The sequence below is a fragment of the Culex quinquefasciatus genome, chromosome 3, assembly GCF_015732765.1.
Source record: "Culex quinquefasciatus strain JHB chromosome 3, VPISU_Cqui_1.0_pri_paternal, whole genome shotgun sequence".
Taxonomy (NCBI): domain Eukaryota; kingdom Metazoa; phylum Arthropoda; class Insecta; order Diptera; family Culicidae; genus Culex; species Culex quinquefasciatus.
This window is the reverse complement of record NC_051863.1, coordinates 117,172,234-117,184,518: the sequence shown is the minus strand read 5'-3', so window position 1 is coordinate 117,184,518 and position 12,285 is coordinate 117,172,234. Positions and strand designations below refer to the sequence as shown.

General features: G+C 42.3%; 1 protein-coding gene across 1 annotated transcript; it reads left to right on the top strand.

Annotated features, from left to right (window-relative positions):
* The first annotated feature begins 1,967 nt into the window (after positions 1-1,967).
* Positions 1,968-6,141, top strand: LOC6035609 (DEAD-box ATP-dependent RNA helicase 20). Its single transcript, XM_038262475.1, has 5 exons — positions 1,968-2,177; positions 2,258-3,378; positions 3,443-3,502; positions 4,824-5,054; positions 5,123-6,141. Exons 1-5 carry the CDS (start codon positions 2,161-2,163, stop codon positions 5,710-5,712), a joined length of 2,019 nt encoding a protein of 672 aa, XP_038118403.1. The 5' UTR covers positions 1,968-2,160; the 3' UTR covers positions 5,713-6,141.
* The last annotated feature ends 6,144 nt before the right edge of the window (positions 6,142-12,285 follow it).

Here is a 12,285-nt window from a genome sequence, read left to right as displayed (position 1 = left end):
GGGACCAACCAGTTGTATAACTACATTTACCGATTACTCCTCATAACAACTCGGACCTCACAGCGGCTTTCAAAAAGGAGGAAATAGCTTCTCACAACCGTTCCTTCTCCAACCAAATGACCAAAATTTTCTGATGACTGTCTGTCATTTCTTTTGTTGTTTGCAAACATTTCCTGACAGTGACTTTTCTAAAATCAAGGTATGGCATTCAGGTGGGAATGCAATTTTCTCTGGAGTAAGCTGAGGAAGCTGAGAAACTCGGAGTTACTCCCAGAGTTTCTCACTGAAATGCCCTTGGTCAAAGCTACTTTTTCAAAACAACAAAAGATTTTTGTGGAATCGAAAAAATCAAGGTTTGTTTCAACGCAAAATCGGCGTTGATTATATTCAACAAAATTTTTGTTGAATCAAACCTCGTACAGGCTGATTCTACAAAATATTTTTCTGCGTGCACTACCAAACGTTTGTTTTGATAGTGTGCGTGAGCGCCGTTTTAAAAAGTGACAGTTCGTCACTTTTTAGTTTGACTTTGACCAACCAACGGGGTACAAACTAAAAAAGTGTCAAACGAAAAAGTGACCAACCACCGGGGGTTGAGTGTACTATCAACCACCAATCCCGGGCCACCACCACCGAATGCTACCGGTGCAAATTCACATCCCGACCTCCGATCTTCGGCATTGGCATAAATGGCATACACGGTTACACGAGAACGTCAAAATAAAAGCAATTATACAGTCGTATTAAAAGTTAAGACTTTTAAATCAGTTAGTAGGGAGATTTTCAAAATATTTACGAGTAAAAGTTTTAATTTTTAAAACAAGAAAAAAACTTCTCTCAAGCAAATTTTACCAGCTTTTTAAATAAAGAACAAGTTACTTTTGTCATTACAGTAATATTTTTTGTGTGTAATCATCCGGAAATCATGTTATTGAAGTAATCTCGGAAGTAATGGCCTATCTACAATCACTTAGCTTAGAACATCGAAGTAAAGTAGTTACTTAGGAAAGTCTGCAACTTACGTTCGTCATCCACAATCAACTTAGAAAACTTGCTGGGCTGATATACGTTGCTATGCAGTTGTTTGTTTACCTTTGATATGGAAACGTCAACTTACCGTAGATTTTGAAATTTTCCAAACCAAACGTCAGTTTCTAATTTGATTACTTTTCCATTGTAGAAACTCAGATTCATTTCCATTGATTCAAATTCCTAAGCTAAGTGAAATTTTCTAAGCTAAGTGATTGTAGATAGGCCATAATGCTTTGCACATTACACCAGCCCGGGAGCATGTTGACAGCTTCCATACAAACTGAGCGTACCCCTTTTTGTGGGCCCAGTGGGCCTAAGATGGCTGCCTTCGATATTATCTAGCCAAACATTTGAAAATGGCAAATAGTTTAAATAAATATAGTTTTTGCCTTATTTCGGTTTAAAACGGCAAAATAAGCATTCTGGAATCATTTTGTTGAAAAACTTGTTCAGAGATACGCCAATTTAAAATATTAGTCTCGAACAGTTGGAGGGAGTGTGCCGCGAAAGCCGTCACGAAAAATAAGTTTCCCATGCAAATTTTGAGTTGCGTATTTAATGGGCGGACTCCAACGAGGCCCACTTGCCATCTGTCGGTGGATACGCGCAACTCACGAAAACTGTCATGTTAGGGGACGGCTGCATTACACTCTGTTTGTATGGGAGCTGTCAACTTTTGCACTGGATGTTCGAACTATGGAAGATTCGAATTAACGAATCCGCTCTGTAGTTCTCGACTTTTTTTATTAGGTCCTATAAACATATGAAAGACAATAGCTTATAGGACCTTTTTTAAAAAAAAAAATCTTGAGTTGATTTTCTATCAGTGCATCCGCTAATGCTTATCTCCAACCACCTTCGTTACGTCATTTCTCGACCGCCCCTCAACATTCCTACCCCCGGAGCCCTCAGGTGGCACCGTTATTTCGATGACAGCTCGCTTTCGAGGCCAATCAAAAAGTGAAAATTTTCGGCTAGCCAAGCGTCTCGAGCGGTGCGCGCACCTGAAAATTTCCGAAATTTGTCTCGTTTGGCGGTGAAAGTCCGGTTCGATTCCAGCTGCCATCGGAAGCGCCACCCGTGGGAACCGTTTTGCTATAGGATTGGTGGTTGTTTATCGTGGTAATCATGCGGAGACGAGGAGGGTAAGTTTGAGGGAGATTTTTTTTCGGGGCATCGTTTTTCTTGTAATGGCGGATTTTGGAATTTTTTTTTCGTTGGGCAGGTTCCGTCGTAGTCGCAGCCGAAGTCCGCGCCGCGGTGGAGGGGGAGGCTACCAGCGGGCCAAGCGGAGCGAGTACGGGAAGGAGATGCTGCTGAAGGCGGTGAATTGGCGGGATGTGAAGCTGGAACCGGTGGTGCGGTCCACGTATCGTGCGGTGGGGCATCGCCGTTCGGAACGGGAGCTGAGCGATTGGCGCAAGAGCAAGGAGATTACTATTAAGGGACGGGACTGTCCGGATCCGATCTTTACGTTTGAGGATTCGGGCTTCCCGGCGGAAATTGTCGATGAAATGCGTTACGCCGGGTTTACGGCGCCGACGCCGATTCAGAGTCAGGGTTGGCCGATTGCGTTGTCCGGTCGGGACATGGTTGGCATTGCGAAGACTGGTTCGGGGAAGACGTTGTCGTATTTGCTGCCGGCGATGCTGCACATCGAGCAGCAGTCGAGGATCCGTCGTGGGGATGGACCGATTGCGTTGATTTTGGCTCCGACTAGAGAACTGGCCCAGCAGATTAAGCAGGTCGCGGATGAGTTTGGCCGGCCGGTTAAGATTAAGAACACTTGCCTGTTTGGGGGTGGTGCTAAGAGGCAGCAGAGTCAGGACTTGGAGTATGGCGTTGAGATTGTGATTGCCACTCCTGGCAGGTTGAACGATTTCTTGTCTTCGAATCACACCAATTTAAAACGGTGCTCGTACTTGGTGCTGGATGAAGCCGATCGGATGCTGGACATGGGTTTCGAGCCGCAGATTCGTGCGATAATTGGACAAATCCGTCCGGATCATCAGACGCTGATGTGGTCGGCGACGTGGCCGGATGCGGTCGCCCGGCTCGTTAAGGACTATCTCAAGGATTACATCCAGATCAACGTGGGCTCGCTGAAGCTGGCGGCCAACCACAACATTCTGCAGATCATTGACGTGTGCCAGGAGTTTGAGAAGGAGGCCAAGCTGAGCATTCTGCTGCGCGAAATCATGGCCGAGAAGGAGTGCAAGACGATCATCTTTATCGAGACGAAGAAACGCGTCGACGACATCACCCGGAAGGTGACGCGGGACGGCTGGCCAGCGATGTGCATCCACGGCGATAAAACGCAGCGCGATCGGGATAACACACTAAAATGTACGTTACTGTTGGTTCTCAGCGTCTTACTTAGAACTAACAAGATTTTTCTATTTTTTTGCAGCGTTCCGTTCCGGCAAGACACCGATTCTGATCGCCACCGACGTTGCGGCTCGCGGACTAGGTAAGTCGTCACCTTAAAGCCACCACCTCTTGCAGTTTGGTCGCTTATCGTTTTACGTTCGTTTTACGTTTCCGAGAGCGATGGCATAAAACGCAACACGCGCGCAATCCCGAAAGATTTCGATCGCTCATGTTTGAATTCACAAAACTCGCAAAACGTCGAACCAGGCTTTGAGTACCAACCGCAAGAAAGAGGGCCGTTTTGAAATTGGTTTTGATTTTTTTGAGTTTGTGCCGGAGAGTGTTTGCAGGACGAAAGCGTGGTGAAGGAATTGAACCGTTCTGCAGGCACTCTCCGACGGAATTTCCGAGGATCCACAATTTATCTCGTTTGCTTTTACTTTATCACATCTTATCGAAAAAACAACATTTCTTTAAACTTTGAACGATTTCATACCAGCAGCACACATCGAGAAACTCAATCTCTCTCTATTTAGCTATTGTTGCTACTCTTTGAATAAAACTAGGCATCTATTCTATTCTTCCAGAGGCACACAATAAAACGTCTGCCTTGAGATAAAAAGTGTCTAAGCGAGAGAGCGCGAGCCATGAATGCAAACAGGTCGTTCTCTCTCTCACTCCCTGCTGGTGCGGTGCGTGACCGCGCGCGCCGGCTTTGCCTGGTGGGGAAAGCCACATGGTCTGTGGTCGTGTGCATGTCTGTGCGTGCGCGCTGCCTGGTCTGCCGTCCGAGGGGAACGGCGCGGATCAGACCGGAATCTACTACACAACAGCACCGCTCACCTCCCGCCACCACTGCGGCCACTACTCCACAATCACGTGTGTCCTTCTCGTCCTTGGTCGTCTCCTGGCGGCGGCCTCGCCTGCGGTCGCTCCGTTGGTGGTTGGTGGTGACGCGGTGTTTGCTGGCCTGGGCTGGGCCGGAGAGGCTCGGAGAACGCCGCGACACTCATCCGGGGTGTTCTGGATGGTTCGGACGTTTCTGCTTTTCCGGCTTCACCATGCGGCGAAGGCGAAGATGGTGGTGGCGGCGGCGGCGGAAATGCCGTCGATCCCCGTGTCCGATGGCCGCGGTGACCATTTGACACGTACTCACACACCCACCTGACCCACCTCCTCCTGCGTGGATCTGCGTGCCTCGCTGGGCTCTGGGCTTCCCGGCGTTCAGGTATAGGCCGCGGGGACTCCAAACCACACTCCAACAGGATAAGCAAAAAACAAAAAACAAAAGTGTTGAATTTACATTCCAAAAAGCAATTTCTTGCAAAACCTGATAAAGGAAAACAAAAGACGTAAAAACCCCCCGATATTAACCTTTTACCTCTCCTCCGTGGTTCTTCCGATTTCCCCCCTAATTCCAGACGTGGACGACGTGAAGTTTGTCATCAACTTTGACTACCCGACCACCTCGGAGGATTACATTCACCGCATCGGGCGCACGGGCCGCTCCAACAACACCGGAACGGCGTACACCTTTTTCACACCGCAGAACGCGGCCCGCGCCCGCGAACTCGTCGATGTGCTGCGCGAGGCCAAGCAGGTCATCAACCCGAAACTGCTCGAAATGACCACCGGACGATTCCGGGGCAGAGGTAAGTCGATTCTTTGTGTCTCTCGAAGAGATATTCTCTCAATTCTCCCTCTTTCCTCACTCCACCAGACAACCAGCACGTCAACTCGCGCTACCCGCGAGAACGTCGCTCCCGTTCCAACGATCGCCGCGGAGTGTACCGCCGTCGGTCGTACACCCGCTCCCGGTCCCGCTCGCCCCGGTCGCGCTCTCGTTCCGCGTCGCCGCGCTTCTCCAAGCGGGACATTTACCGCCCGGTCCGCCGCAGCAAGTCCCGTGACAGTCGACGCAGCCGGAGTCGCAGCCCGGCACGTCGCCCGGCGGCGGCACGTCCAAGCCGCAAAGCGAGCAGCCGTTCCGCGAGCAGATCACCGCCGCCACGCCGCGATGAGCGATCCACGCGGGATGAACGCAGTGGACGCGGCGACGATAGAGGTGGACGAGGAGCCGATCGGCAATCACCGGCGGCTGCACGGACCGCCAGAAGTGGATCGCCAGCTGGGGGCGCCGCCGAACGGAAGCGCAACGGACGGAGCCGATCGTCGAGTGTGCGCAAGTACCGGCGCGGCAGCCGCAGCAGCCATAGTCGCAGCAGGAGCCGGAGCCGCAGCCGCAGCCGTGAGGGAAGGTTCCGTTCGAACGCCAAAAACGGCAGCAACGGATCCAGCTATCGATACTGAGAGAAGAAGGAGGAGGTGCGACGTAATCTTACTGGATAGCCAGAAGTATCCAAACAGTAGAACAATCCCCAAACATGCTTTTATCGTAATGTGTAGTACTTCCCGAACACCCACAACAACCCCCCTCTATTCGGCGAAGCAGATGGTGTTTAATCTTAATTCTTTAAGCATCAACTTATTAAAATTGATTTTTTACGCGTAGAGATAAGTTTCAACCAGGAGCGTCAACCAACTCTTTGGGAAGGTATTTTCTTGTTTCCTCTTTGTACATGCGTTCAAGCTTGATTGACAACATTATTACGATTGAATTTTGTAATCTGAAAAATTAAACTTAGTTTGTAACCGTCTCCACTAGGCCTCGCTTGAATTATGTGTACCTTTCTTTCATTAACACCAATGAAGCTGAATATAGTGGATTTCCCAAATAAATTGTGCCGTTTTTCTGTCTTTTGAAAAATTTCCCGAATATTTCGATCCCATCTTAAAAACTCGAAACGCTGCCGTACGCAACATCATTCGTGCTTGGTGGCCCGACAACTGGGTGCCGAATGCAGAGTTGCACATGGGCAGTGTCAGCAGAGGTTCATACACATAGAGATCCGAGAACGAATGTGGAGATGAGTTAGCCACACGCTACCAGAAGATGCGCATGAGATCTACGCGAGAAGCACTGAACTGGAACTCGCTAGGACGACGTGGTCGGGGATGAGTGGATGACCTAGGTTACCTGTTAGCGTTGGGTTATTTTTAGTTAACAGTCTAGACCCGAGATATATTTTTTGCAATTCCGTCTTGAAACTTCCTACTTTTCCTGTCATTCTCGCGTGACGAAACAGCCTACTTTTATCTACTAAAAATAACAGAATCGAAAAGAAACACATTTCAGAACAAATGCTGAAAAGTTCTACTTTTCAGCACTGAAAAGGATGCTGAAAAGTTGAACTTTTCAGCACTAGTTTTGAAAAGTAATATGTACTTTCAATTTTTTTTGATTTAAACGATTTATTGACAAAATACATCATGGTGTCGATTTCTGGAAAAGTCAGGGAAAACCTGGAATTGTCAGGCAATTTTATTTTGACCTGGAAAAGTCAGGGAAAGTCAGGGAATTTTAAGCTGGGTCAGGGAATTTTGATGACCTTAAAAAATTTAATTTCTTTTTGAAAATTTACTCTGTGAGGTATTTAAATGTCTTCCAGGCCTCACTTTTCAACAATTTGATAATTTTTATTTGTTTATATAATAGATATAATATAGGTTTTTTTTCGCAAAGGATGGGTAGATGGGACGGCGGGGATCGCGCGTGTTGCGGGATCTGGCGTGAATTTACTAGATAATTTCGTTCAGGTGCGAGTTTCGATTGAATGTCAATTTTGATCATCTCTTATTATTATTTGTTTTGAGATCACAGAATTACTATTATGTTACAAGGAAAGTCATCTGGGGAAAAATCCATTTTTTTAGATTGTTTAAAGACATTGATTTTTTGACCATCTCTGCTCAGGGTTCAATAAGAAATTATAAGACAAAAGATTCCAACTATAAAAAATGGTTCAGCCTATTTTTTTAATGTATAATATGTCGTGTGGTTTCAAAACAAACAAATTACCCCATCAAAGTTGGCCCGAAAAATCAGGGGACAATTTTTTTTTCTAACTTCAAAATTTCACTGGAAATTTAAGCTTGAATTTTAAAAAAATTCTATGTTGTTTTTCGTCAAATCTTGTTTGTTTTCGTAAAATCTTACATTTTTTTTAAACTAATGATTGCAAAACAACTGAACTAGTGTAAAATGAATTTTAAAACACTTTTTGCATTCAGGACGAAAATTAAATAGCCGGTTTGTGTTTTTTATTCAAAATAAAGTAAATAAACCAGAGAAAAAAAATCATCCATTTTTTTTATCTAAAATTTACCTGTTTGTTGGGAGAACGTCCCTATTACGACGCGGCGACTCATCCGCTGACATCTGTCAGCTCGATAGACGTCAACCGCGCCGGAAGTTCGAGTGGAGACAAGTAGACGCACACGTTTTGTATTTCTGAAAATAAACTTTTAATTTGTTGGTTGCGTACTACAGTTTCTACTTATTCGATAATCCAACACTGTTTTTCAGCATTGTCAGATTTTTTTCGGAGTTTACTGTCGGGTTACTGTCGGCAGGAGATTCTCTTCCCCTGAGGACACCATGTGTGATTTTGCTTGTTCGGGTCCAACCACCCACAATGAGCCCTTCATATCGCAGTAATATGAAGATGCTCCCTTTAAGTCTGAGCTACTGTAATTCAACCGCTACATAGATCATCCTTGTGGCCTTGTTGGTTATCTAATCAAATCAAATAAACAAATTTTCAAAAATTGTAGCATAGTAACCATTTGAAAATTTGGATAATTGAAGTGTCAAAAATTTAAACAGATTATAAAAATTTTAATTTTCAAGATCCTCAAATTTTGAAAATTCTTAAGAGCGAGTTTTTCACCAGTGTGTAAAAGGTCGTATCGATGTGCTCCGATTTGTATGAAACTTTCAGCGTTTGTTTGTCTATACATGAGATGAACTCACGCCAAATATGAGCCCTCTACGACAAAGGGAAGTGGGGTAAAACGGGCTCCGAAGTTCGAGGTCCAAAAAACCTAAAAAACCTTAAAATTGCTCGTATTTCCGTAAAACTTCATCAATTCCAACTCTCGTAGTTGTATTTGAAAGGTCTTTCGAAGCACTTCAAAATGCGCCATAGACATCCAGGATCGGTATGACTTTTCTCATAGCTTTTGCAAATTACTGTTAAAAAATGATTTTTTTAAAACCTCAATATCTTTTTGCAACAGCCTCCAACACCAATACTCCCATAGGTCAAAAGATAGGTAATTTCATGGACTATGAGCCTGCGGTAATAACTTTTTGGCCAATCGCAGTTTTTCTCATAGTTTTTCGGTTTTTCTACAACAAACATTTTACAACGTTAGTTTTTGCCCTGTAGGCCTCCATAGCGGTACTTTTTGGTCTCAATTTTGTCATATTCGGAATCCTCGGAAAATTTCACGTTAGTAAGAAGTATTGGAGTGGTAAATTTGATTGAAAAAAATGCCATTTAGAATGAATTAAAAATATTTTTTAACAAAAAAAAAAAAAAAAGACGTATTGACCACAGAGTGAAAAAGATCTATATCTTTTTCAAAAATGTTTTATTTATTTATTTTTTAAATCAAATTTACAATTTCAATACTTCTAACTATCGTGAAATTTTCCGAGGATTCCGAATCAATTGTTTAAAATTGAGACCAAAAAGTGCCGCAATGGGAGCCTACAGGGCAAAAATTAACGTTGTAAAAAGTTTGTTATAGAAAAATCGAAAAACTATGCGAAAAACTGCGATTGACCAAAAAGTTATTACCGTAGGCTTATAGTCCATGAAATTCCCTAACTTTTGACCTATGGGAGTATGGGTGTTGGAGGCTGTTGAAAAGATATTAAAGTTTTAAAAAATCTATTTTTAACTGTAATTTGCAAAAGCTATGAGAAAAAGTTAAACCAATCCTGGATGTCTATGGCACTCACTTCAATGCTTCAAAAGACCTTTCGAAAGCATCTAAGATAGTTGGAAATGATGGAGTTTTACTGAAATGCGAGCAATTTTAAGATTTGCTATGTTTTTTGGACCTCAAACTTCAATGCCCGTTTTACCCCACTTCCGTTTGTCGTAGAGGGCTCATATTGGCATGAGTTCATCTCATGTATAGACAAACAAACGCTGAAAGTTTCATCCAAATCGGAGCACCTCGATACGACCTGTTACAGATTGGTGAAAAACTCGCTCTTAAGCTCTTTTGAAAAGATTACTCTTGACTTTAAAATTTGGTTTTTAATAAAGAGCAACAAATTTCCGTCGTTTTCGCCTCCCAAGCTGTAGATCGGGGTTCAAATCCCGGCTCGGACCAACACAACTGGTGATCTTTTCCCTTCTGGATTCGCTTGCTTAGTAAAGGGAAGGTAGTGTATCGTGACAAACTGGACCTTATCAAGACACCTTACGAAGACAACCTATGGAATGTTAACATTAACCTTAATATGTTAACCTTAAGTTTATTAAACTGTCACTGAATCCGCTTTGTAAATGACGGCCCCGATACTCTCCAGGGGTGTTCCTCTCAGGAACAGGGAAAGATTTACTTTTTTAACAAAAAATTTCAGATATTTTTTTCTAAGCGTTGAAAATAGAACCTACATTTTCCGAGATATCACGAGTTGAAAAATGGGGGCTAGTTAGGGGAACAGCATCTAATGCCATCGTGCCTTTAATGTTGCCATATCAGCAATTTGACAATCGATTACAGCTCATAAAAAGCGTTTTTAACTGAACTAGAGTGATAATAAGCTCAATAGGAAGTGAGCAAGCAAGTTTCTATCAACAGTGTTACGTCGTAAATACGAAAGTAAGTACCGTCAACTGGGGTGAAATGGGACACATGGGGTGAATTGGGACAGCAGTTTCAACCATGTTAGAGCACAATATTTTGATTTTTCTGGTTGGTTTCGGATAGAACAGACTCAGACCAACAAAATGTGTACATCCATTTCCAAATTTAAAACCTTTAAGTACTCTAAACACTGCTGTCCCTATTCAGACTGTAGTCCCGATTCACCCCAGATGACGGTACCGCGCTTTTTAAAGCAACTTAAAAGATTTAAATTTGGGAATGAATGAACACATTTTGTTTCTCTGTATCTGGTCTAACCGAAACCAAAAAAAAGCGAAATATTAGGCTGCAACGTTGCAAAAACTGCTGTCCCAATTCGCCCCAGATGACGGTAGTGAAAATTAGCAAATTGGATGGGGCTAGGAGCGAGTGCTTAACCTGCCAAACAATTGAGAATTGGACAATTATTGGAATTTTCTCTGCTCTCCGAAAATTTTTGTTGCAGGCTGCTTTTCCTTCATGAAATATTTTTAAATAGATTTTTTTTCAAACAATCACATGCCTATTATTTTTTTTCCAAAAGCACATTTGATTTTGCATCTAAAAATTGTTTTTGTGTTTTGAAATATTTAAAATTTCTTCAAAAATAAAATCTTATTTTTTTAAATATCTTTGCGACTAGAACTATAACTATTTTGTAACTATGATGTCTCTGGAACTACAAGTCGTGTAAGGTCGATTCTAGAGTGTCCAATTTCCCGGGGTTACAAATTTCCCGAGAAACGGGAAGTTTTCAGCCAATTTCCGGGAACCTAATTTTTTTCAAATATCTGAAGCAAGCTTTGAATATATTATTGCATTTTTTGAGAACAAACAATAGAATGTAATTTTTCAATGATTTTTTTGTATTATTATGCAACCTGATTTAAATTATACGATAAATTGACATCATTACACAATAAGTCTCCTATTTTTCACATTTAACCCTCTAACACCTGTAGTTGTACCAGTGCTCCATAATTCTTTTACTTCAAATTGTAATTTGTTTAGTACTAGGTATTCAACCAATTGAATTAATTCTTTTTGCACAAATTCGATTTTCATCTCATTTGATCATGGTAACGTAAAAAAATCTCAATTTTAATTTGGAGGTAAGGAGTTAATATTGTTTTGATGAAATGACATCAATCTGTTAAAAGCTTACCTAACAGCCATTCCACGTCAAACAGGAAGTGCTCCGATTTGGCTCAAATTTGGAGTTGGGGTTCTTTGGCCAAAATAATTAGACCCGTATTTTTTTGTTTGGCGATTACGGTGGTCCTATCCGATACAGGGTGGTCCATAAAATTGCGTTTTTCGTCGATTTTCGCAAAAACCACATTTTTCAAAAAATCATATCTCCGGAACGGTTGAACGGTTGAAGAGCCCATGTCTGAAAATATTTTTCCCTGATTCCTTGTAATATTTTACATAGCATATAAAAAAAATTGCGAATATCCATTAACACGTTTCGGAGATATGATTTTTAAAATATAAAAACTGGGTTTTTCGACGCTCCGCACGCAAAAACGGGAAAATGACGAAATCGGGTAAAAATTTACTTTTTTCACTAAAACTGCGATAACCTGAAAATTTCAGCGATGACCTATACATGTCTGGGTACCAAAAGTTGCGCCTTTCAATTACGAAAATTATCATTATTATCAGAAATAATTCTGATATCATAATTTCTGATAATCTGATTAATTATGTATAAACCAAACAATACATTTAATTTAACGAAATCATGTTGAGTTTGTTCATTTATTATATTTAAGAGCATAGTTAAATAAAATAGTTCCTAAAATTTAAGAAAATGTATTCTTCCGCTTGAATTTCGGGAATTCCCGGGAATTTTTTTCCCGGGACGGGAAATTGGGCGCTCTAGTCTAGTGCGTCCATCCCGGGAATTCCCGGGACAAAAATCCCGGGATTTTTCCTAAACCGGGAATTCCCGAATCCCGGGATTTTCTATAATTTGTCCCGGGAATTCCCGAAATTGAAAAAAAAAATCATATTTTGGTCTGGAAATTCAGATTTGGTTGTGAAAATAGTAGAACAATAAAATGAATTAAAATTTGTATTCAGCAAATCTCAGCATTAAATTGGCATTTC

Coding starts and splice junctions, on each gene's coding strand:
- LOC6035609 (XM_038262475.1), top strand. Junction 3,503..4,823: donor CGTTGCGGCTCGCGGACTAG/GTAAGTCGTCAC, acceptor CCCTAATTCCAG/ACGTGGACGACGTGAAGTTT. Junction 5,055..5,122: donor CGGACGATTCCGGGGCAGAG/GTAAGTCGATTC, acceptor TCACTCCACCAG/ACAACCAGCACGTCAACTCG.